The sequence below is a fragment of the Panthera pardus genome, unplaced genomic scaffold (assembly GCF_024362965.1).
Source record: "Panthera pardus isolate Hobbes unplaced genomic scaffold, ASM2436296v1 HiC_scaffold_8, whole genome shotgun sequence".
In the NCBI taxonomy this organism is placed as follows: Eukaryota; Metazoa; Chordata; class Mammalia; order Carnivora; family Felidae; genus Panthera; species Panthera pardus.
Window position 1 is genome coordinate 87,469,586 of NW_026527013.1, and position 27,125 is coordinate 87,496,710.

Genomic DNA, 27,125 nt, shown 5'->3' on the forward strand with positions numbered 1-27,125 from the left:
GACCCGGTTTCTTACTAACAGTACTCAACATCAGGTGTTCTTTTGCTTTCCTAATGCAGTATATAAACTTTAAAAAAAATCATGTATGTATATTTGTTTTGCAACACAGCAAAATGACAAAGGAAAAAAGTAGGAGTGTGAAAGAAAACCAACTAAAAAGCCAAAGGCACAACACATAAAATCCTAGAATCGATGTGTATGATGGAAGCGGTGGATCCCGCAGTGAACCACACATGAATCAGGAAGACATCACATAAACACATCAGTGTCAGGTTCAGATGCACGCTTGCATCAGCTTCAACAGAGTCACTAATACCATTACAGGGTAAACCTCCTAGAAGTGAAGTTGAATAAAAATTTTAGTGATCCATTATTTTGGAAAACATTTTTGCACCTGGGGTGAGATTTTTTTCAGATGATTTCTAAGACCCATTTTCACTTGAGATTCAATTTAGTATCGGAATTAAGACTTCACTGTAGATGTGTAAACTATTCAAAAGGATATGCTAGAACATGTGCATATATATATATATATATACACAAATATGTGGAATGTATACATAGCATATATTATATATACTGTATATTATATACACACAAGTATAAATACAAATTTATTTTAGGATCATCTATCATTGGAAATATTTTCATGACTAATTCAGTTATCAGCTTCAATAAATCAGAAAATACATTTATAATGCTTTATATTCTTAACACACTTAGGAGAAGCAGGGTGATTCTTAAAATATTAGCATCCCTTATCGCTTTTTCATTATGTAAAATGATGACTTATTTGCACTGTATTTACACAATTTCAAAGTATGAGATAACCAATTCTTTAGAAAAATATACCAAATTCAGCTTTTCAGTGTTGAAATAGTATCCAGAACAGTAAAACAACCTCAATGTATTATATCCTATATTCCCCTAAATGACTGCTTCATAATGATTATTTATTTCTAGGACTACTTAAATACACTGTTTAGGAAGCAATTTCCTACAAAATTTCTACTCATCTTTTGACACCTTTTGTTCTACATTATCTGCTCAAACAGGCTTAAAGATTGGGATACAACCTCCCTCCACGGCAAATGAAAGACTAGTTTTCTAGTCTTCCTGACCAAGATAATAAAGATAATGTCTCCCTCTGGACAAAGGCTGAATACACTTGCTAACAGACACCTTAAGAGAGTTCATATTTCCTAAGCTTGAGGTTCATCGGGCATAACACATACTCCCTGTGTGTAGCATCTACCCGGGATGCTATGCATTACCCGCTGTGGGACTTAATGGGGACAAAGAAAATTACTGGAAACATGACGGCCATGCTGTATGCTATGCTGTGGCTAACAGAGTTCTTTGTCTCTGACCCATGCATCTCATAACTTCTGGCAGCATCTAGGAAACAGTGACAGGTTAACTTGTCTCACAAGTAAGGTAAAATCTCAGACCCTTTACAGTTTTGACACCAACAAAAGATACTGTATTTTGTGATAGTGAATACAATAAATGGCTTGTCTAAGGATGGTCAGAATATGTACTGTTTTTAGCAACAAATGTAATAATGTCAATTGCTCTAAGAATGAAACCTTTCCTGATATCTTCTTATATGGTATCTCTCCCTCCTTTGATCCTCTATAGTGTTCTTCTTACTTTCCCTACCTAAGATTATAACTGATTCATGTACGTAACTTTAGCTCCTATATTAAACTGTAAGTTATAGAGAACAAGGCATTATCTTATTTCAGTATTCTTACCAATGCACAATCCCAACTAGGCACAATGCCTTCAATGCAGTCACTGCTTATTCAAGGTCTACTGATGGACTTGTATCAATCAGTATACCTTTATCACATTCTATGTAAAATCCATTCACTAAAAGAGTTAGTTTACAGTAAAATTTGAGAGATAAGCTTGAATAACATAAAACTGCTGTAACCAGTGGCAAAGGAATGAGACAATTTTCACTTTAATCAGGAAGAAATTCTGTAGGATGTTAACAAAAATCTAGGCTTTGAAAGACTTGTAGGATTTCTGAAGGAAATCACTCTGAGAGGATGGAAGGGAGAGATGCAGAAGACTGAATTATGAACACTTCCTAAAATAAAGTGAAATACGGAGAACTCTGCAAAGGAACAATGTAATTATAGATTTACTCAAGTTTGTTGTTCTTTTGGTTTTTTTTTTTTTTTTTTTTAATTTAATAGGCTTAGGACGGCACTCGAATGTTCATTCATGTGACAAAAGATGACAGATCAAGACCTCACTGAAAATGGAGTTATTTTAAAGCCATCATGTACAAATATCCTATCAGGATAGTAAGGGAAATGACTGTCTTCATTTACTGTAGAAGTCTGGATGGCCTTTGGTTCTGCTCCAGAGTTTAGCATCAACAAAAACCCATACAATTAATCTGTTTTCCTGCACAAAACATTTTTTAAAGGCAGTTAAACTACAGGGTGTAATGCTATTTCCAACTTTTCTGTTCCAAAAAGAGGCATAAAAAGCAAAAGGTTAAATATACATCATTTCATCACAATACTCCTATAATACAATTTAATTGTTCCAATACACATTAATGGACTATTTACTATTCTTGCATATCTCAAAGGAGAAAAAAATAAAGTAAAAATTAAATTACAAGGCTATTTTTTCTGGACTCCCTATTGAGTCTCGTAATTATGCTACGATTAAGGATTTAACAGCTTACTGTTACAAGACGTTATGACACTCAGAGATTTAGAAAAGCAAAAACAAATGCACAAAGAGGGAATAATTTAACTGTCTAAAAAAAGACTTCCATTTTTATTTAAATAAATAAATAAATAAATAAATAAATAAATAAATAAATAAGAAATAAAGTGATCCAGTAAATCTCTTTTCATGGGATATATTTAAACGGCTAAGTCACTATTATAATTTCATCTAATATTATTTTTCTAAATTTTATTATTCTAAACAAATTTTTATTTATATTTTGTCTTTCTACATTTTACATCTATGCACAGTACCAGTGTCCATTGATGTATATTTTAACTCTTTGTCCTATAAATAGCATGAAAAGAAAATAGATATAACACATTAAAAAAGTCCTAATGGTTTATAAATGATACTCTTTAACCTGACATATTACCGTTCTCAGTGTTTATGCTTCTATACTTAATTATAACGACTGTCATTATTCAAGTAGTTTATATGCCAGAATTATAATCTTTTGAACTATAAACAAGATTTGTATTTGAAATGTTTATACTCCAAAGCATTTGAACTAGAACAATATTATTACTACAGGAACATTATTGGCCTGCTTCATGCCCTTTTTTAATGGATGAAATTTACTCAAATGCTGTCATTAATGTGAAATACCATGTGCCATTTATATGCAAATTATTTTTAATGCCTGTTCCACCCAGTAAAAAAATTAAATTCTAAAATACAAGAACTTCCTTTACTTTTGATGCGGTAAAGTCAAATAAATGGGAAAAGTATAAATACTTAGAAAAACCAAGTGTCTAAAAGAGTTCTCTGTACAGATATTCCAATTAACTAGTGTAATGTTAGCTAAGGATAATAGTGGTGAGAATAATTTTAGAAAAAAAACCCTTAAATTTAGAAACTTAGAGAAAAACTGCCGATGAATGTTTGTTAAATTTAAATACTAATATGGGATAGTCTATGAAGTCCCATAAAATATAGCTTACATAAATATATCTACTTTTGATTTCTTTGGGAAATGGAAAAGAAGAAAAGAAAGTGGTGTACCTCAAACCAGTATTGCAATCTTCCAGAGAAAAGTTTTTCTTTGTTTTTCAGGAAATTTCAGTAATCCTCAAATGAGCACAGATTGCATGGCTCTATAAAGACTAAATACAGTCAAGCTAATCACTTACCATGACTGAATACTGGAGTTGGCTTGGCTCTCAATCTCTGCCATAAGTAAACAGGTGGAGTAGAGTTCTTTCTTACACTTGTCAGTGTTTTTTCTCCACTCCACTCCTGTCACCAACAACTAACTATTCCACTAGTTCTTCACCATTTCAAAGGTAAAATACAGTCATGCTAACTAAGGAAGTAAGAACCAAGGGAAAACAAACACCACGTAACAAAAGGCAGGGCTCATGGTATACTGAAGACCGGTTTGGGGGACATGAAGTTCACACCAAAGCAGTAATTTGCTTCTCAGTGGTCTGTAACAGTGGGAAGAGCATAGGCTTCTCGGACAGACACACTTGGTTTTAAATTCTAACTACGACTTACTGGCTTCATGGCTTTATTTTCCTCTTCCTTCCATTCATCCAACATACTAATGCTCAAGTGATCGCACATACTATAATAGCAGTTATGTTATGCACATCTTTAGAGCATCTCTCACTGGCTCATACGGTGAGTAGATTAGGTTTCAACAGCACAGTGGTCAATATTCTCCATGATCTCATCTCAACCACATTTCCATCTTTAACTCTCGCTCTGTACCCTGTTCCCACCCACATCCCCCCACTTCACCTGTATGTGTTAGCCATGGTTATTAGTTATTATTTTAAACTACTCTAAAATTTCTGTTCTTTCCTCACTCTGTTCCCACTACCAATCTGTACAAATTAAAATTCCAAGTATCATTAAAAGTCCAATTTAAATTATATCCACTCCAGGAACCCCTACCTCACAGATTTCATATACTTTCTTAGCATTTTATCTAGACACTTATTATAGTTTCATTGAAACTGTGCTATGTATGACAAATGTGTGTGTATGTATCTTCTCCATTATACTACAAATATCTTATGGTAGGGATTTTTCTATTCATTTCTTCATTTTTCATATCCCTATGTGTCTTTCTAAAATGTAGTTGAGGGGTGCCTGGGTGGCTCAGTTGCTTGGGTGTTCAACTCTTGATTTTGGTGCAGGTCATAATCTCGTGGTTCATGGGATCAAGCCCTGCATTAGTCTCTACACTGACAGCACAGAGCCTGCTTGGGATTCTCTCTCCCTCTCTCTCTGCCCCTCCCCCACTCGTGCTCTCTCACTCTCTTTCAACATAAATACATAAACATAAAAAAAATTAGAATATAGTTGAATGGCCCTAAAATTATGTAGGACTCTTTCACCTTACTTAGAAATGGTAGCACATTAGAATCATGTTCTGATTCTATGTCTAGTTTACAAAATAAATTTTCTCATGGAACATAGAAAACAGTATAAAAGTATTTTATTTTTATTATTTTTTTAAATGTATATTTATTTTTGAGAGAGAGACACAGAGTGCAAGGGGGTAGGGGCAGAGAAAGAGGGAAACACAGTAGCAAATATTTAGATGGCACTTAGTATGTTCTAGGCACTGCTTAGGCATTTAATTAACTCAATGAATTGTCTCAGAAAAGCTGTGAGATAAGTATTAGGATTACCTCTCTGTCACGGATGTGGAATAAGTTGCCCTAGCTCACTCATCTTATAAGTGGCAGACTGGATATGGGAGCCCACAGCAGTGTGAATATGCACTCTGTGTTCTTGCTACCACATTCTAGTACTTTTCAAAAAGTGTAGTAATATCTGTGACGGGCCCCTGGCTGGCATCCGACTTCAGCTCAAGTCATGATCTCACAGTTTGTGGGTTTGAGCCCCACGCTGGGCTCCATGCTGACAGCTCAGAGTCTGGAGCTTGGAGCCTGGTTGGGATTTGCATTCTCCCCTCGCACTCTGCCCCTCCCCCGCTCACACTCTGTCTCTCAAAAATAAACGTTAAAAAAATCTTTTAAAAAATCTGTGAATTAAAACAGTTAAAATGAAATAAAAAGGAAAATTAATATGTTGGCTATTTTTGCTAAGTTTCAAAAAAACTATTAAGTGTTGGTTAGCTAAACCTCATTCTAGAAATAAAATACTGATCAGAAAAAATAAGGACAAACTTTCAAACAGTAAAGAAACACAAGAAAATATACCAGACCTAACACTTCTTTAATGGTAAATTTAAATAAATGTGATAAACACAAATAAGGAAATAATTTTTTCTCAAGGAACATAGAAAATAGTATAAAAATATTTTATTTTTATTATTTTTTTAAATGTATATTTATTTTTGAGAGAGAGAGACACACAGAGTGCAAGCGGGTAGGGGCAGACAAAGAGGGAAACACAGAATCCAAAGTAGGCTCCAGGCTCTGAGCTGTCAGCACAGAACCCAATGCGGGGCTTGAACCCACAAACTGCGTGATCATGACCTGAGCAGAATCGGATGCTTAACTGACTGAGTCACCCAGGCACCGCTAAAATATTTTCAATAATTCTTAGATGCTATATGAAAAAATTTACCTTGTGTAATATCAAGATGGATTTTTATTTTGATTATTACTAGTTTTAGGTTACTAATGAATTTTATCATCACTCATCATTTTGAAATGATATACATTATTAAAATGTTTTAAAGTCACGTGAAAAGTTTTTTTTTAAACCTATTTTAAAGGATTGAATTACTACATAATTGTGTAAATACAGGGTTGATTCTTAAATGCTAAGAAGATACCAGCATAATTGTAGCTATTTCTTTTTTTTCCTTTCTTGAGCATATTTTTGATATACCTAACATATTGAGAGGTTTTTTTTCAAATTGTTTAACTCTAAAAAACCTTAACTCATTAATTTTGCATGTATCTATATAAATCTGCTTAGATTTAAGTCCAATTATATCACTGATTAAAGTTCAAAAACTATGCGTTATGGAAAAATAAAATTTAATTCTTCTGAGTGTCAAGTTGCTCACCAAAGAATTTAATAGTAACACAATAAACTATAATTCTCCCTGGTGGCCACATCTCGACTTCTCAAGAGGTACAAACAAATTGAAGGTGGAACATGTGAGAAGAATCATACACATTGTCACAATGTAATCAGAACATCTCAAGATGCTTCAATGTTTCACTCATATAATGGTTTCATCTAATTCATTGAAAACTTTTTATACCAAAGGATTTCAGAGAAAGATAAAAGGAAAAAAATTAATTTCATGGGAAGTTCCTGATGAAATCAGTTTCACCTAAGAAGTCTCACATTATCTGTAGATTTTATAGACCTTTGAAGAGAGCAATTGGCAGAAGCCACCCTTTTATGGCAGGTGTGAGGTTCTCATTAAATAAAACACAACATGAGATAAAACAAATGGAATTATAAAATTGAAATTTTCACAGGGAAGAGTATGATTTAACACGAGGAGTGACTTTTCTCAGTGTGAGTCATAGGGCTTTTATGAACGTAATACAAATACAACAGAGCAGAATTTCATTGCAAAAGACTATTATTACAAAGTCTGGGAAATGCTATGAATGAAAGAAATCATAAAGCAAAACCAGTATCTAAAAAGACTATTAAAAACAGTAAGTCTATTAAATAGTAAGTTCTTATCTATTTCAAAACTGCATAGAAAAAATCAGTCTTACATGCATATATAACCATATAAATTCTGATTATTATATATAAAACAATTATTTATTTGCATCACATATAGGACCACTATTTCCTAGTGCTTACAGGAGCACATAATCCTTCAGCATTTCACAATCCTGGATGCACATACAATCACCTGAGAGAATTTTTAAAATCCTCACTTCAGCCAAGGGGGAGATGCATCACAGCATACATATTATTTACAAAGTCCTCAGGCATTATTAATGTGCAGCTGAAGTAAAAACAACTGTCACACTGTAAAACAGGATGCAACTTTGTTTGCCAGTGGGAAAGTGGGTAGGTGGTTGGTGGGGTTGGGGGTGGAGGCAGAAGGCAGACAAAATTAACCTTAAAGAAAGTAGAGAATAATTAGTTTTTTTATGTGGTTCTGGCAACAAGTACAGTGGGATTTGCAAGAAGGCAGACAATGAAGAAAACGTATTTACTGGGTGATGTCAGGATTAACAAGAGATACATTTTTCATTCTTTTACTGTCTACATTCTTTGAGTTCCCGTAACTTCAAACCAGAATATAACATGATACTCACTCTAAAGAAGCTATCTTATAAAGTACACTGGCAACTAAACAGTCAATTTTAATCAAATGTAAGAACCAAATCAGACCAAGGTTTAAGAAAGGGTTGGGAGAATCTTCAAATCTAGTTAAGAAATGAAAGGAAATAGTTTTTTAAAAAGTGGGTGTGTTGAAGGTTAGTCTGGGGAAGGAGAGTGTGTAAGGACAAGGAGTTATTAAAGGACAAATAGAGGTGCTCAACATCAATAGCCATCATCAAACCGCAGTAAGGTATCACTTCGCAACCATTAAAATGGCTATTAAAAAATAAAAAATAATGTGTTGGTGAAGATATGGAGTAAAGGAAACTCTTATGCAATGTTGGTCGAAATATCAACTGGTATAGCTACTGTGGAAAACAGCAGGGAAATTCCTCAAAAATCAAAACTAGAACGACCAAATGATCCAGCAATTCCACTTTTAGGTATATATCCAAAGGAAATAAAAAGAGAATCTCAAAGAGATATCTGCATTCCCATGTGGCCTTATTCACAGTAGCCAAGAAATGAAACCAAGTTAAGTGTCTGTCAAAGGACGAATGGATTAAGAAGATGTGGTGTCCATATACACAATGGAATATTATTCAGTCATGAGATAAAAGGAAATCCTGTCATTTACAACAACATGGATACACCATAAGAGCGTTATGCTAAGTGAGATACGTCAAAGACAAAATACTATGTGGTATCACTTAAATGTAGCGTCTCCAACAGTCAGACTCACAGTAACAGAGAGTAGACCAGTGGTTGCCAGAAACGGGGAGTGGGGGGGTGGTGGTGGGCAGGGATGGACATGGGAAGATGTTAATCCAATTTCCAGTTATAAGATAAATATAAGATGAGTAAGTTTGAGGACCTAATGTACATGATGTTGATAGTGATGAATACTGTATTATACACTTAAAAGTTGCTAACAGAGTAAATCATAAATGTTCTCACTACAAAACAGAAATGGTAACCATGTGACATGATGGAGGTGTTACCTAACGCTGTGGTGGTAAATCATTTTGCAACATATAAATTTATCACATCAACATGTTATTTAAACTTACATAATGTTATATGCCATTATAACTCAATAAAATTGGAAAAAGTGAAAACGGAAGTGATGAGTTAGCAATGTGTTGGTGTGGACAAGTGGAGATTACACTAAAAAGGTAGGTAAGAGTAGATCAAAAGAACCTATAACTGCTAAACTGAGAACTTGATGTTTATTTTTACTTAAAATTTTTAATGTTTTATAAGATAAAAGTTACGGAGCAAGAGCTGTTAACTATGGCCTGAGAAATCAGGAAATGCATAGCCTTCAATGAGAAAAAAACACATCATTATGTATTTGCATCATCACCAGTGGAAATTTGACATTTCTATCATATAAATAAATGCAGGAAATAAATCAAAGGAGTATTAATATAGGGCTTAATAACCAAGAGAAATAACAGATATTTAATATTACTTTAGAACTGTTATAGGTAGCTCATATTATTAATATTCATCAGTAATTTGGAATTACAGTATTGAAAAGACCAGCTGCTAGGTATTATTATTGTTTTTGTTATTATGTTTTAAAGTTAATATTTACTTTTATGTATTTTTATTTTTTATTTTTTAGAGAGAGACAGAGTGAGAGCAGGAGAGGGGAGGGTGGCAGAGGGAGAAGGAGGAGAATCCTAAGCTGTCTCTAAGTTCAGTGCAGAACCCAATGTGGGGCTTGAACTCACCACCCTGGGATCATGCCCTGAGCCAAAATCGAGAGGTGGATGCTCAACCAAATGAGCCACCCAGGCGCCCCTCTAGGTCTTTTTTTTTTTTTTAACGTTTATTTATTTTTGAGACAGAGAGAGACAGAGCATGAATGGGGGGAGGGCAGAGAGAGAGGGAGACAGAGAATCTGAAACGGGCTCCAGGCTCTGAGCTGTCAGCACAGAGCCCAACACAGGGCTCGAACTCACGGACCGTGAGATCATGACCTGAGCTGAAGTCGGACGCTTAACCGACTGAGCCACCCACGTGCCCCTAGGTCTTTTTATTTAATATACAATTACGAAACTACATGTTTTCGTACTATAAAATGTTATTCTTTTTTTTTTTTAATTTTCTTTTTTAAAGTTTATTTATTTTTGACAGAGAGAGAAAGTGTGAGCTAGGGAGGGGCAGAAAGAGAGGGAGACACAGAATTCAAAGCGTGCTCCAGGCTCCGAGCCATCAGCACAGAGCCTGACGTGGGGCTCGAACTCACAGACCATGAGATCATGACCTGGGCAGAAGTCGGATGCTTAACAGAATGAGCCACCCATGCGCCCCCAAAATGTTATTCTTGTAGTGTGGTAGCTGTATTTCAATATATTCATGATTTGATAACTCTTTTCAATATTTTATTTTGTAATCCTACATAATGATTTAATGCATTTAAGGGTCCACAAGACTTCCCCAGACTGCCAAACGGATCAATGACACACAAAAAAGGTTGAGAACCCCTATACAAAACTATTATTTGTTGCTGATGTTATAGAAAGAGAGGAAATGATATTGTAGAAAAGACAGAAAATAACCAATCCTTAAGAAAAGTCAACAGGGTGCACTACAGAGCGCGGGAAGAAAGAATGGCACTTCATGAAAGGAAAAAGAGCACCTACCCGCCCCCCCCCCCCCCCCCCCGTAACAAGGAGGGAGGTATAAAAGTCACACAGAAGTAGCAGAGTTGGTGATGGGACAGAGAGGATCCACCTGTTTGATGGTTAGTAAAAATCAAGGTTAGTAATCTTCCTGAAGAGATCATCAGGGCTAATATCCATTGGAACATAACCCTAGATAGTGGCTGCAGGCCCCGTGGGAAGTACTGACACCCCCCAACCCCAACCCCACCCCAAGTGATCAACAATCAAGAGCTGGACTCATATCCCCATAAAATGCTCTGTGCAGCTCCCAATCTGACTCCACCCTTCCAAACCTTTCAAACACTTCAATTAAATCATCTCAAATGCCTGGTGTGTCTAGGAAAATCCACTGTAACTTCCACCTCTTTTTCCAGTGTTCTTTTACCTCCTTGCTTTAATTACACCCAGCATGTCCCTTGAAACTACTGTTTCTCAACCAGCCCTTTCTATTGGTAATGGCTTTTTTACTGTAAACCCACATGTTAAGGAAGATGATTTAATTGACCTTTCTTGTCTGTTAACTAATTAATCTTCACTCTTTCTAAATTCATCTACCCAACAGAAATTTAAAACTAAAGACTAGGGGCACTTGAGTGGCTCAGTCAGTTAAGCATCTGACTCTGGCTCGGGTCATATTTCATAGATCGTGAGTTCGAGCCCTGCAATGGGCTCTGTACTGACAATGTGGAGCCTGCTTGGGATTCCCTCTCTCTCTGCTCCTCCCCTGCTCTCTCTCTCTCTCTCTCTCTCTCCTCAAAATAAATTAATTAATTAAGAAAATAAAACAAAATAATAAATGTAAAATCCTTGCTATTTTGAAGCTCATGTGATCACAATACTTGTTATCTTTCCTTGTAGTCATCCACCATCATTTTTTGTCACATGCTCATTAGTTGAAAGATTTTTTTTCACCTAGATTACTGTTTTTCTCTCCATAAGGATAAATCATTAGCTATTACCCATGCCAACTGGTGCCCTATCCTCTGATCATTCAATGATCTGGCCCTTGAAATCAACCTCAGCCATACACTCTGATGTTACTTCTCTAGTCCTCCATAGCCCAATATGGGAGCCATTAGTCACACTGGCTATTGAGCCTTGGAATATGGCTACAAGCCAGGTGGCTTATCAAGTATCACTTCCCTGGAAAAGCATTCCCTGACCACCCTATCTAATGTAGCAACCTTGTAACTCTTGTCTCCCTAACTGGCTTTATTTTTCTTCACAGCACTTATCACTATCTGATACTACAGTATGGTATTTTTTGGTCTGTATTTTCTTTTTCCTTTTTTTTAATGTTTATTTATTTTTGAGAGAGAGAGAGAGAGAGAGAGAGAGAGAGAGAGAGAGAGAGAGAAGCAGGAAGGGGAAGACAGACAGGGAGATACAGAATCCCAAGCAGGCTCCAGGCTCTGAGCTGTCAGCACACAGTCGCATGTGAGGCTCCAACTCATGAACTGCGAGATAATGACCTGAGCCAAAGTCGGATGCCCAACCAACTGAGCCACCCAGGCATCCCATTCTTTATTTTCTTTAATATAATCTTTTATAATATATACATCCTGCTTCTGAAATAAAAATTGGGTTATGAAAATTATCATGAAAAAATAAAATCAAAAATAAACAAAAATGCTACTGTAGTTGCAAAGACAGTGAGGTATAAGCTGGGGGTAAACAAATGAATCAAGGGAAGACTAATGAAAAATACGTGGATGAAACAGACCAGTGGGAAGTCTGGAGAATTTGTGGATCACTAGGAACTCAGACACTGCTAGAGGGAAGAGGACTTTGTAAAACCACTTTCTACTTTGGAAAAATACTAGGCATAATCTTGTGCAGGTGAACATCAACGGTAATTAACCTATAACCAGCCATTTCACTCCAGAATATACGCCCTGGGGTTATTCCTGCAGGAATGTATATTAGGAGATGTTTACAACAGTGATCACAGAAACATCAGTAAAACAAAATACTGGGTACCACCCAACTATCCTTTGACAGGTAATGAGTAAATTGTGCTATATTCATATGATGTAATACATTACATACAAGTCCAAGTGAATAACAAGAGCTTGTAACATAGTATCTAATGTGTGCCAAACATAGCTCTTGGTCCTTTACTTCCATTAACTCATTTTCATCCTCAGAGAAGACTAACAGTTTTCCTTTTCCAAATGAGGAAACAGAGGCATAAAGGGGTAAAGGAATTTACCAAATGTTATAAACGCAGAGCCAGGATATGAACCTAGAAATCTAATTTGTGTTCCTAATTCACTATTCTATTTCTACAACAAATGGACTACATCAACAAATAAGATAACTGAATCTAAGAAATAATATTGAATAAAACAAAAACAAAATAATCCCACAAGACTGTAATATACTATTGTGTATCATTTTTACATAGCTCAAAACAAGTAACTCTAAACAGTATACTATACAGGAAAAAATTATTGTGATAAAATGTTTTAAAATAAAAATAAAAACAAAAACAGCCATAAAATACAGAGTAGTAATTGCCTCTATGTAGCAGAGGCATGCGGAGGGAAAGATGGAGGAAGGTAAAGTAGCCTCTACAATGGGACTGGAGATAACTCTCATTCTTGACTTGGGTGGTGGGTTTACAGGTGTTAACTTCAATATTATGCTTTATAACATGTTTATATTATTCATATGTTTTAAGTATAAAATATTGCATTTCAAAAGACATTAAAAGTTAAGAAATAAATACAAAGTGACAAAATAGAGAAAATGGGCTTTGGATATCCTCAAGGTGCTTGATCTCATGGGAAGAAAGAGGGATTTCATACTACATGGATACATATTTAAGGGTAGTTTTGTTTTTGTTTTTGTTTTTTTTTTTCATGGTGGAGTCTGGATCCTGCTTATAGAATGATGGGCTAGACTTAGTGGTTTGACCCTCAGCAATTTTGCCTCTGAAGGGGTATCTGGTAATGTATGGAGACTTTTAGATTGTCATGACTATGGGGAGAGTTTTATTGGCATCTTGGAGGGAGGCCAGGGAGAGCTAAATAGTCTAAAACCCACAGGATGCCCTATTCCCCAACTTAAACTTGTTTATAGTATCAATAGTACTGTGGTTGAGAAACCGACAGATATATAAAGCAAAACAGAAAAGATTAAAAATATAGTACCAGGTAAATAATTGAGGGAGCAAGGTCCAGAAAAGATGAGAGGAAAGCTTGGCCCAGAGACTGACACACTACACCTTCAGAGCCTGGAAAGTACTGAAGCACCTTCATTCTCAAGTCCACTTCATTCAACAGAGGGTGCATGACATAGACCTAGCTGTAATTCTGCTGTTACTGAAAACAAACACCCAAGTCCTAACTGAAGTTTCACCGCTAATCATGCTGTGGAAACAGGCGGGGAAGGTACAATATAACAAATGCAGCAGGGGTGAAGTTACCTCAGAGCTAATGAAGCTTAAGCCTCAGGACTCCTTGCTGGTACTTGGCCCTTGTGGGACCCAGGGAAGGACCTTAGCAACTTTGAAATTTATGTTTGAATAAGTCTATTTCCTGAAGAGGTCTGCTAAACCATATACACTTCAGGCCCCACAAAATGAGGCTTTACCCTTGAATGTAAGAAAGTTATTGAATTTAATAATTTGTGTAGCTACTTTCCTTGACATCCTTGTGAGATGGCACCCTGAAGCTTCAATAGCCACATACTAGTCTGTTTAGTTCCCTAAGACACAGTTTATAAAATCCTACCACACTCCTGCCTAAGGGTACAGTTAGGCCAAAACAATAAAGGAGAATAAGTACATGATTCAATTTCCTCTGCTCTAAAAGGGGGATCACATTAATGTGGCAAGCTGATACCTCTTGGTCTTATTTCTAAGTAGGAAACAACAGCTGAGGAAAATCATTAGGAGATTCTATGTACATAGCAATCATTTAGAAAGCCTGCTTAAATATGGATTCCAGGGACCATCTCCATGAGGGTTACATGATCCTGACCCAAGGATAACAATTTAAGAACCAGTTCCGTAATGCAAAGATTCTTTTTTTTTTTTTTTTTTAGAAATTTTTTTTAACGTTTATTTTTGAGACAGAGAGAGACAGAGCATGAACGGGGGAGGGTCAGAGAGAGAGGGAGACACAGAATCTGAAACAGGCTCCAGGCTCTGAGCTATCAGCACAGAGCCCGACGCGGGGCTCGAACTCACGGACCGCGAGATCATGACCTGAGCCGAAGTTGGACGCTCAACCGACTGAGCCACCCAGGCGCCCCCGTAATGCAAAGATTCTTAATCTTCTGGGGTTAAGATCCCTTGAAGGATCTTTCCATATTTACATACTTAAAATGTTAATACAGGGGTTGTATTAGTTTATGATGGCTGTGGTGTAACAAAATACCATGGATTGGGTGGCTGAAACAACAGAAATTTGTTTTATCTTAGTTCTAGAGGCTGGAAGTCCAAGATCAAGATGTTGGCAAGACTGGTTCCTTCAGAGGCCACTCTTCTTGGCCTATAGACACCTGCCTTCATGCTATGACTCACATGGTATTTCCTTTCTAGGCATGCACCCCTAATGTTTCTTTGTGTGACCAAATTTCCTCATTTTATAAGGATAAAAATCATATTGCATGAGGGTCCATCCTAACGGCCTCATGTTAATTTAACCACACCTTTAAGACATTATTTCCAAATACAGTCATATTTGAGGTACTGGGGGTTAGGGCTTAAATATATGAATTTTAGGGGACATTCAATCCACAACAGAGATTGTTCTATGGATCCCATACTTAGGATCCCTAGCTTAGATATTCCTTCACAGGAAATCAGAGCACGTATATGATCTGAGAGAAAAAGAAGAGGGCCATATGGTGAACACCACAGTTAGTGGGGGAAAGACATCCAAGCAGAGAGAGAGAGAGAAAAACCACTGAATTTGACTGGAAAGAGGAGGTCATAGATAGTCTTAGAAACATTTGCATGTGTGTGTGTGCACGCGAGTGTGTGTGTGTGTGTGTGTAATATAAATACTATACATATGTTACATATATAAAGAGATAGCATTTCTTTTAAGAACTACTGAGAAAATAAAATTAAAGATGATAGTAAAAAGCAAAGAGTATGTGCTTCCACTCCCTCTTACAACTACTAAAATGACAGTAAAGGACACAGTCCAAAAAGGACAAACAGAACTTGAGTAGAGAAGCCAAAGAAATGTCAGCAACATTTTGGAAGTTCTACGACATATGGAAAAGTGTTGACTGGCTTTGCACACTAGAAAAGCTGAAATCTAAATGCTTGCAAGGTGAAGGGAGCCAATAAGCAAGCTGATTCATGAAAAAGAACTTTAGAAATGCTCAGGAATTCAAAGTCTACGGTCTCTCTGAGAATAGGAATGGTGGGTGTGGGTGAAATCAGGAGAAATGGTCGAAAGTTTGTACAATAAATAGGCCAGAAAACTGAGGGAAAGAGAATCAAGAGGAAAATAAAAAGAAGGAAAAACATTTAACAAATAATGAACATTTTCCAGAGCTGAAGGCCATGAGGCCTCCTGTAGAAGGCCCAATGTGGATGAAAAAGATCAACTCTAAGAGAAATTTGAGAAAAATTTGAAACACAGAGGTGCTTGGGGTCAAAATTCAGGGTTAGGTTGCAGGCAACAGGTCACATACAAAACTTAGAAATTAAAAAGCCATCAACTTCTCAGAAGCTATACTGAACATCTGAAAACAATGGAACAATATCCTCAAACTTCTAAAGCCAATGATTTTCATTGGAGAATTTTATACTCACCTATCAACTGTATGTGAAGTTTGAATAATATTATTTTGAAACATAAAAAACTCAACATTTTACTTTGACTCCTTATTCAAGAAGTTACCAGAAGGCACACTTCCCCAAAAGGTCGTAATAAACTCAGAAAGAAGACTCTACAAATGAGAGGGAGAGTGGATGCTCCAGGATAATGGTGAAGTTAAACCCTGGGATGCTAAAAGAACCAGAAAGGATATGTCTAATTTAAAAACTGGTGGGGGGTGGGGCGCCTGGGTGGCTCATTCGGTTAAGCGCCCAACTTTGGGCTCAGGTCATGATCTCACAGTTCGTGGGTTCGAGCCCCGCATTGGGCTCTGTGCTGACAGCTCAGAGCCTGGAGCCTGTTTCAGATTCTGTGTCTCCCTTTCACTCTGCCCCTCCCCTGCTCATGCTCTATCTCCCTGTCTCCAAACTAAATAAACATTGAAATAAAAAAAAAAAACTGGTGGGGGGGATGGGCTAAACAGGTGATGGGCATTAAGGAGGGCACTTGCTGCGATGAGCACTGGGTGTTATATATAAGCGATGAATCACTAAATTCTACTCCTGAAATTTAAAAAAAATCTTGAAATTAATGAAAACTGAGAGACGGAGAACAAGTCTGGTAGAGAGTTTGGTGTTTGGTGAAAAATTAGTGAAAGTAATATAAAAATCTAAGCGAACAGAAAAGAAAGGGTGGGGATAATATTTAATCTCGGGATAAAAAAGAAGTGGGATCGATTTTCCTAATTATACTAATCTAAATGGTTATTACTTACTCAAAATTGTGCTATAGCTAAATGAGGGGACAGATAACTGGGGGATGTTGGTATAGTGCAGAGACATTTTAGCTACAGTACTGGAAGAAAAGAACGCTAAAGTCTTCATCTTTCTTAATAGAAAGTGAACAGATACTGTCTAAAATCAATGGTGTCAAGTAAGAACAGTATTAGAAATGTTATTTAGAAAATGGAGGTTAAGAATGAGAAGAAACAACAAAAGAGTTTGAAATAATTTTCTCTAGGGTTTAGGAACTGGCAGAGATGAAGGGATGCTGTTTTTCATCATAAATTATTTTAAGTGACTTTAAAAACTACGGACATTGATCATTTTGACAAACATAAAAGTAAATGTGTATTATAAAGAAAATGTATTATGTAATATTTTTATGCCAAAAAATACTATTGTCTAAATATTTCTGCATGTTTTAAGATTGATTTGGGTCAGAAAAAAATTCAGTTCAACTCAACTCTGTATAAACACAGACTCAAAGTGCTGTCTTTCTCATCACAGTTAACCTTTGCTCGAAAATGCTGGGCACTTGCCTATTTTAATATACTTCAATCCACCGAGTTTAAGGAGCATCTACCTGAATCAATGATATTACCAACAGAACATCAAGGGTTAGCTATACCAAGTTCACACAGCCATTCGTTAGGCTAGGGTTTTTGTAGTATAAATCCTAGATGGATTGCTGGTAAAAGCATGTTCGAACCAAATTCAGATCTCAGGACAGTGGGTGTGGTGACAAGGGCCATTATGCAAAGACTAATGTCAAACACACTAATCCAAAGTCTTCTGGGAATACAGAGGTCAGTGATGTGCTAGAAAAGTTCATTCTTGATAATTTATAAATTTCTCTCCAAATTATTTCATTTTCAATGAATACTTTATTTCTTTCAAAAAGTAATCACTCAGAATATTAAAATGGCTGACAATCAAAAAACTAATTCAAGTAACACCATGCAATAAGTTATCTCCCTCACCCCTTTCTCTCCCTCCTGATACAGTCTGATGTTTCCATACCTCTCGATAGCCATTGCTGATTTGTTCCAAACTGAGAGAATATACAAGATCCTTGCCTCCCACAAAGAGTCTTTCTTGATATTCATCCAGAAGCATTGAGTGGAGATCAAGAAACCCAAAAGGACTATGAAAGATTGATGTTCGATTTAGATCCAAGAGTTCTGAAAGGCAAAAGAAAATGTTCACTCAACAAGTCACAATACCGATACCTTTGTAACACTTTTATCACGGCTCTATTGTCATGCCTATTGGAACTATAGAGTTAACATTCATTTTATGACAAATGTAAAGCCTTTAGAATTTATTAATCAAAGGATTAAAAATACACAGTGCTTTACAATACCATATTAAACACTTGAAAGTTGCTAAGAGAATAGATCTTGAAAGTTCTTATCACAAGAAAAAAATTTGACGTGATGTTACGGATGTTAACTAAACTTGCTACAGTAGGGTATCCATAATATGTATGTATATCAAATCACGTTGTGCACTTCAAATTTATACAATGCTACATATTAATATTTTCTTGATAAAACTAGAAAAACAAAAAAAAAATTGTTCAACCAGTAAAAAAAAGTATAACTGGGAATAAATTTTAATGTGCACAAAGTAAAATCTTTTATAATTTTGTGACTCTAAAATAAGGTAAATAGTTTATGTTTTTACATAAAAAAAGAATTATCTTTCACAATCTTTATGTAAAGTGCTTTGTGGAAGAATCATTCTATTGTGACTTTTATACTTACTTTTCTATGTGTAGCAAAAATTCTAAATATACAAAAATATTCTATTTTTTTCACAAAAAAATCTTGTAAAAGTGTGTCCATTTAATTCCAGATGAACACCAACTCACAAAAAATGTATCTACTTGAAACTAGTTTTGAAAGTCACATCCATAATCAATTAATGACTACTGACCTTTATTTTACTGATAGAGAAACTCAGGTGCCCAGAAATTAAATGACTACCCTATATCCCTATACATACATTATTACAACAAAAGATCACTCAAATTATATATATACACATACCATGAGGATTAAAGTACAACCGATGTGTATGTCATCACAGAAAGTCCTGTACACTGAGAATCTGAAGAGCCACATTCAAGTCTTTGCTTTGCCATTAACTGCCTCAGTCACCTTGAACAATCACTTAGCCTCTTTATTGGCTGATGGTGAGCCTGGCTTCTTCACATGTTAATCACCCTTCTATATTCAAAATTATTAATTCTTTGACTAAATTGCATTTCTAGAGTGGAGGTCATAAAAATACTGTAAGAAAAAATAAATAAATAAACCCAACACCCAGATATTTTAGAGAGTCTTTCAAACTGCAGTATAAAACCTGTATTTTTGGAAGTTTAACAAATTGAAGGAGTATAATTAATAAGTGTAAATATCACATGTGCCATATTTAAGCTTACTTAAAGGGAAGTAGTTAAAATATTCATTTATGACTTTTCATATATTTTAATTATTATAGGGTCTAAGAATACCTTTTTTTTTTAAGTTGTAAGGAATTTTGGATCTTATTTTGATTTATTTATATTGCCTCAGAGAAATTGCTGCCAAGATACATTTGGATACATTAAATTGAGTATCACACACATGATTTAGGCAAAAAGTCAAGAAATTTCATCACTTATGAAGACACTTCTAGAATAATTCCTCAAGTCACATTAAGTTTTTGAATTTAGAAGACCCAAAGAATAGACTATCATTTTCTTTAAACATTTTCACAAAATTAGAGAAGCGTCCTGAGTTGCTTCTTCAATTCTCCACTTTGACCATCACCATACAACAGAATAGTGCCAAGGACTGATTCCTAAGATGTTCAAGCATGTCAGTAGATACATTATTTCAGAATCATGATAGTGACCAAACATATCAATGCGACAATTTATATTTTTCTTATCAATTTCCACAGGCATAAATCCTTACCGTGATCCTCAATTTTTGCTAAGACACAAACTGCCCTTCTTAGCTGTCTGTGATTCTCTGACAATCTTGACTTTAAGTCAGAAAAGGTCACAAGTATCCATTATGAGTAAATATTTGTGTTTTAAACGTATATCTACATATATCAGGAATAATGGACACAGGCATTCTACAATAGAAACTTTTTTTTTAAAGGCTGTACATATTTTATGCTCTAAGATTAACTCTACTTTTCTACTCGGTTGATTAACATGCCTCTTCCCAAAAGGATCTGAGATGACTTATACATTCAACTGAACCAACAAATTTAATGCTAAAGGTATCAAGATGAAGGGGGAAAATAAAGAAAATAAGACTGGAATTAATTTTATTAACTGAATTTTTTTATTTAATATCCCTATACATTGTTAAAGAAAATAACAAAATGGAACCTAGACTTCCTAAACTTCAAAGTAAAAACCACCATAAAACAATAGAAAAACTGTATCACGTGCTTAGGAATATTGCTTGGTGTGATGGTTAATCTTATGTATCAACTTGAGTGGATCAGGACTGCCCTAACACTTGGCTAAAAGTTACTCCTGGGTGTATCTGTTAAGGTGTTTCTGGATGAGATTAGCATTTAATTGATGGACTAACTAAAGCAATATGGGAGGACATCACCCAATGTGTTGAGGGTATCAGAAGAACAAAAGGTAGAGGAAGAAAGAACCCACTCTTTTTTTGTTTGTTTTGTTTTTCTACCTGTCTGATTGAGCCAGAATATCAGTTCTCTCCTGCCTCAGACTGAGACTTACATCATCAACTCCCCTGGTGCTTAGGTCTTCAGACTCCAACTAAACCATCATCTTTCCTGTCTCTCTACCTTGTTGACAGAAGCCTGTGTGACTTCTTAGCTTCTGTAATTGCATAAGCCAGTTTCTCATTACATCTCTCTCTCTCTCTCTCTCTCTCTCTCTCTCTCTCTCTCTCTCTCATTGGTTCTGTTTCTTTGGGGGAACCCTGGCTAATATATCTGGTACTAAGGACTAAGAGAAACTTCTCCTGAGGTCCTCTAAATGAATGTGGTGGAAAACACTATGATGAACACCCATCACTGAAGAAAATAAGGTATCAAGAGCCATACCTGTGTTTATAATTACATGCTTCAATGCAAGTCAACTGAATTCATATCAAAGTGCAATCTACCAAAAGTGACTTCATGGCCATGATAGCCATGTTAGTAAGGATGTCAATGATTTCAATTAACAGAGATTAATTAAATCAGGCCAACACAGATTCAAGGACAGAAAGGTAAGCCTCATAGTACTGGAAAACCAACAGTAGCACAAGGAATTTGCTTCTTAAGAAATGGTATATCTTTGCTTCTTGCTTTTCTTAATGCCACTTCTTCACTGAACTGATTCTAAAGGGTTTATTCATTAGTTTGTTCATGTTAAATAGGTATGCATTAGCCCCCAAATGTATAACCATCCAGCACTCACCCCACCCCAGGATGACAATAATTTTTGCATCTTTCAATTCAAGTTCCCAAGGAAAAGAATATAATTGGCTTAGCCAGTGTTCACAATTCATAAATTTTTGGCTTCCTATAGACTGGCTGCTTTGGGATGATCAATTAACCATCCATGGTTAAATGTAGAAGACATGTGCAAAATAGTGTGTTCCCTATAATTATGGGGGGTCAGAACCATCACCATAGCTAAGCCTATCTAGTCTGTCTTTATTCATGAATAAATGTACAGTAACAAATTCATTACAAGCTATATTTCCTGTAGACTGAATAAGTTGAGCCACAGTTTATATATGTTTGATATAATCTTACTGAATTTTGAAGAACATCTTCAAATATGAACATCTGGGTCTTCATTATCCAATCTGAATCCATCCTTCCTAATAATAACTGAATTGTTAAAATTCTTCACTCAATTGGAGAATAAACCTCACGGTCTGCACAGAAAATACTACCTCCATTTTTGTTCTCTTTTGGGATAGGGAAACATTCATCTATCTAATCCAAATGAAATTTTTAGGAATTAAAGTATGATTTATAAAAAGAACACTGTAAAAATTTTTAAAAATTAATAAAAGCAAAGCAGTACACTTGGATAAATTATGCAATTCAAAAATTAAAAAAAAAACAGAAAAATATTTATTAAGGAAAAAGTTAGGGAAATATATTTATCAGAGCATAGATATAAAAAACTTATTGGGGCGCCTGGGTGGCTCAGTTGGTTAAGCGTCTGACTCTTGGTTTTGTCTCAGGTCATTATCTCACAGTTCATGAGTTCAAGCCCCGCATCAGGCTCCATACTGTCAGTGAGGAGCCTGCCTGAAATTCTCTCTCTCTCTTTCTATGTGTCCCTCTGCCACTCTCTCTCTCTCAAAATAAATAAACTTTAAAAAATTTTAAAAACAAATTACTGATCTTTCAGCATGTTGAAAAAATTTTAAATAAAGGAAAACATCTATTGTCAACTCTTTTTATAAACAGACATGTCATAATGAGAGACAAAAACAAATTCATACAAAAAAGAATTTACCTTCATTAAATACGCAAAGAAATAAATGTGAAAATATCATTTTAAATGGTATTCTATAAAATTACAATAAGCAGTAAAAATGAGGCTCACAGTATTACTATTAGGACTCTTTTGGAGGCCAGTGTAACATTTCTATGATTTCCAAACTTTTCCCACTGAACATGTATCACTTTATTAAAAACACAATTACATCCTTAAAAAAAGGGAAATAAAAGGGAAAGGGATTTCCTCTTATGTTCTGATAGTGTTCCTTTCAGCCCTGACTCTCAAGGTAGTAATGACAGTTTATATTCATTGAGTAGTTATATGTCACATATTGTCTAGGGGCTTGGCATTTATTGTCTCATTTAATCATGTGGCACTTCCATAAAGGAGGACCTACAACTCTTCCCATTTTCTAGATGTTGACAGAGGTTTTAAGAGATCTGGTGCACAGCTAGGGTTCTATGGTCATTGTTAGTACCAAAATTTGTACAAGAGAAGTTGAATGAAGACCTTTCCCTTGAAAAATACATGTGAACTAGTGTGTCTATCACCACTATGAACTCACACAGCTTAGTCATCTCCCGTCCTGGTCCCCGAAGACAAAGGTCAAAAAGACTGACTTATCAAAAGCTCGTTCCTTACTAACACCAATTCCAGAACCCATGATATATAAAACTCTTCAAGAAACAACTGAGAAAAATCTAGTCATTAAGTTATTGTAATATGTCTGAAATATAAAGCATTTTTACAGAGCCTGATATAAATAGATAAAATGGAAGGTTTTCCCAACACTGAAGAGTGGTACTGATACAAAATAATTCAACAGTGGCAACATCAACGTGAAAATTCACTTTCATATCAATTTTAGTTTTAATTTCCTTTAATATATGTTTTATAAACTCAAGTAACTACAGAATTTTCCATGTTGCCTTGACTTATAAATTTGTGACATTTTTGGCATCAGACATCTTTTTTGAAAAAAGGATAATGTTTTTAATTTACCACAGAGTTTCAAAATGTATTGAAGTTTTAAGGTATGTATTAGCGAAAGAAATTCAAGCAAGAAGCTTCCCTCCCTCAGACCTTTTTCCTCTTTTTAGTTTTCAAGCCAGCACTTTGTCATATTAATGATTTTAGCTCCAAATTATAGTCTGTGGACTTGTCATATTTACCAAGCAATGGCTAACTTCTTTATCCATCTGCACTGTTTCAAGCTGCCTAGATGAAAGAATTAGAAAACATACAGGAAGAGGGGGGACAAAAGAAACTCTAATCTCAGGTAATCTCCAGACAACACAGTGCAAATAATGGACAGTGCTGACTCGGTTAAAAGGAGAGAGCTCATCTTGAGTTCTTCCTACTCTAAAAATAACATGAATTACTTGGGGGAGGGACTGGACAAAGAAACAAGACTAAACTGAGATGCACCAACTCAGAGTTCATCCGGAAATTTTCTCAAGAGGCAACTAATTATTACTGCTAAGCTGCATGCTAATTATCAGCTGTCAATGAAGATATACACAACGGATTTAGTCACTTCCTCTCATGGTCTTTCTTTTTTAACCTGTAAGGGAAATAGTTTTAAAAATCATTGACATCAGTATGTTACAGAAACGGTTCTCTACACTCTGTCAAAATATATTTAAATTCCACACACCCATGTGTAGTAAGAAGGGGGAGGAGGGAGTACACATTTTTCAGTTCTCAAACAAAAACAGATTCCCAAGGGAGGAGTGTTTTCTTCCTCTACTGTCACCTGCAAAGTAGCAACTTCCTGAGACCCAGAAATTTAAACTTGTCATTATTTTCTGAATCAATTATTTTATTCATTGCATGTCTTAAAGTTAATTTAACAATACTGAATTCCATACATAGTAAGTACTGCTAACGAAAATGAAATATAGAAATGAAATAACTTTTAGAAATTTTCTTCTTCTTAATGGTCCCAAAAGGAAAAGGTTTCTTACAAAATGATGATTTTGACAGTTCCAATCAATGATGGCTAATGGCTGGTAAGAATGTTGAAACAAAGTGGTAAAGAAATAAGCAATTAACTTTTTTAAAAACTTTTTTGAAGTTTATTTATTTTTGAGACAGAGAGGCAGAGAGAAAAACCCAAGCAGACTCCACACTGGGGAGTGTGGAGCTCACAAGCCATGGGGAGTTTGAGCTCACAAGCCCTGAGATCATGACCTGAGCCTATATCAAGAGTCAGACACTTAACTGACTAAGCCACCCAGGTGCCCCTACCTGGTTTTTGTTGTTGTTGTTGTTGTTGTTGTTGTTGTTTTTTAAGTGGAAACGGGATAGGTCAGTGGTTTGCTAATTCCTCTTTCTAGCAATGGAGTGGCTGGCCTTCATGCATTCTCTGAAATTTTAGATTCTATCTTACAAGGCAAAGGTTCACTACAGGCACTGTGGTGTCCCACGTTTTTAACTATTAACCACTTCCAACAAAAGCAAAAAGAGCTCAAATGTACATATAAATAGCCAGACATTAAAGAGATTTTTATTTCCTTGGTGAAGGAAAACAAAATAGTGTCAGAATTATAAGATTCCTTGTCTTCCTATCTTTTGTAAATTATTTAGTATTAAACATGCTATTCTAGATTATTGGTGTCAGAACTCTACAAACACAAGGTCACAAAAGGGCAAGGTTACAAAGAATCACTGTCCATGAGCTATACATGTATTTGTATGCATGTATTTACTTATTTTCATTGAAGTTTATTTATTTTGAGAGAGGGAGAGAGAAAGAGAGAGAGAATGCAAGCAGGGCAGGGGCAGAGAGAAGGAGAGACAGAATCTCAAGTAGGCTTAGCACTGATAATGCGGAGCCCCATGTGGGGCTCGAACCCACTAACCATGAGATTGTGACCTGAGCCGAAACCAAGAGTTAGACACTTAACCCAGTCAGCCACCAGGCGCCTCTCCATGTATTTAAGTTATTGAACAAAATCATAAAATACAAAGTGCTACTCTCTAAAAGTGAGTAACTAAACAATTTATTTTTGATTGCCTCCTGAATGTTTAATTATGATCACATTTCATGGGAGGCCAAAAGAGCAAGTTCTTGGTGAATTAGTTTCCTAAACTGAACCTGTGTGCCAGGGGTACTCTGGACTAGGATCCTAGTAGGTCATTCATTCAACATTCTTTTAAGGATGTTGTAAACTAGGGCATGCTACTCTAAGTGTAACAGGAGGGCCATCAAAGGTTTGAAGGGCAATTATACGACCAGATTTATTTAAAAAATACAAATGGCTTTTAATGTGCATAATGAGCAGAAGGGAGCACAAGTTAGATGAAAGGAGTTTTTTGTTTGTTTGTTTGTTTTAATCAGCAAGTGAGGAAATGGCAGTAGGAAAGCAAATTACCTTGTAAAGGCAGAGACCTGAACAACTATGTGGAAGAAAGCTGGGCATCAAATTTTATACAAGGTAAAGTATTTTTCAAATGTGTATTTATTTTGAGAGAGAGAGAGAGAGAATGTGTGAACAGGGAAGGGGCAGAGAGAAGGAGAGAGAATCATAAGGAGACTCCACACTGTCAGCACAGAGCCCAATACGGGGCTTGGTCTCACAAAGTGTGAGATCACGACCTGAGCCGAAATCAAGAGTTGCACAGTCAACCAACTGAGCCATCCAGGCACCCCAAAAAGAATTTTTTTTTTAATATTTAAGTTATTTAGGACTGGGATAACACCATCACTCAATTTGTTGAAAAATTCACTACATATGGACCTCTAGGCACTATCTGGGGGATTTCAGAGAGATATTAAAGATCAACCTAATTCTGTAAAAATAACACAAGTCAGATTTTGGTATCCCTCATTCTATTTCTCTAAAATAATTTTAGATGTGAGGTTTTCCAAGGTTACATGCTTGATATAATTGGGCCCTTTTATTTTATTCTATTCTATTCTATTTTATTTTTAAGGAAATGCACTTTATAGTTCAAAACCAGAAAGAATGCAGAAGGTTATGATGATAAACTCCCTCGTATCTGGACTTCCTCTTCCTCTGCAGTTCTCAGTCCTTTGCCCTCAATGGCTTAACCATGTCTAGTTTCTTGGATATTCTTCCAGAGTTTCTAATACATATACAACAAGTAAGGTAGACAGGTCTTTAATATCTTCCCAACTTTGTGCACAAAAAAATCATAATATAAACTCTGTTCTTTACTTTTTGTTCACTTAATACACCTTGGAAATTTTTCTGTTCAAAACTTAGAGAGGTTATAGTTGCATGGTATTCTATTTTAGGAATCACCTATTGGCATACATTTGAACTCTTTCAAATTTTTGCTATTAAGAAGAGCACAATAATGTATATGCATATGTCAACCAGCATATGTTAAAATGTATTTGTAAGATACATTTTTACAAGTGGAATTACCAGGTCGAAAA

General features: G+C 35.6%; 1 protein-coding gene across 1 annotated transcript in view; it reads right to left on the reverse strand.

Annotated features, from left to right (window-relative positions):
* Nucleotides 1-27,125, reverse strand: part of SEMA3E (semaphorin 3E) — a 238,496-nt gene that overhangs the window by 91,236 nt on the left and 120,135 nt on the right. The window contains exon 2 of the mRNA XM_019451311.2: nt 18,250-18,410. Within this exon, the coding sequence (XP_019306856.2) occupies nt 18,250-18,410 (161 nt within the window). The remainder of the gene's footprint in view (nt 1-18,249; nt 18,411-27,125) is intronic.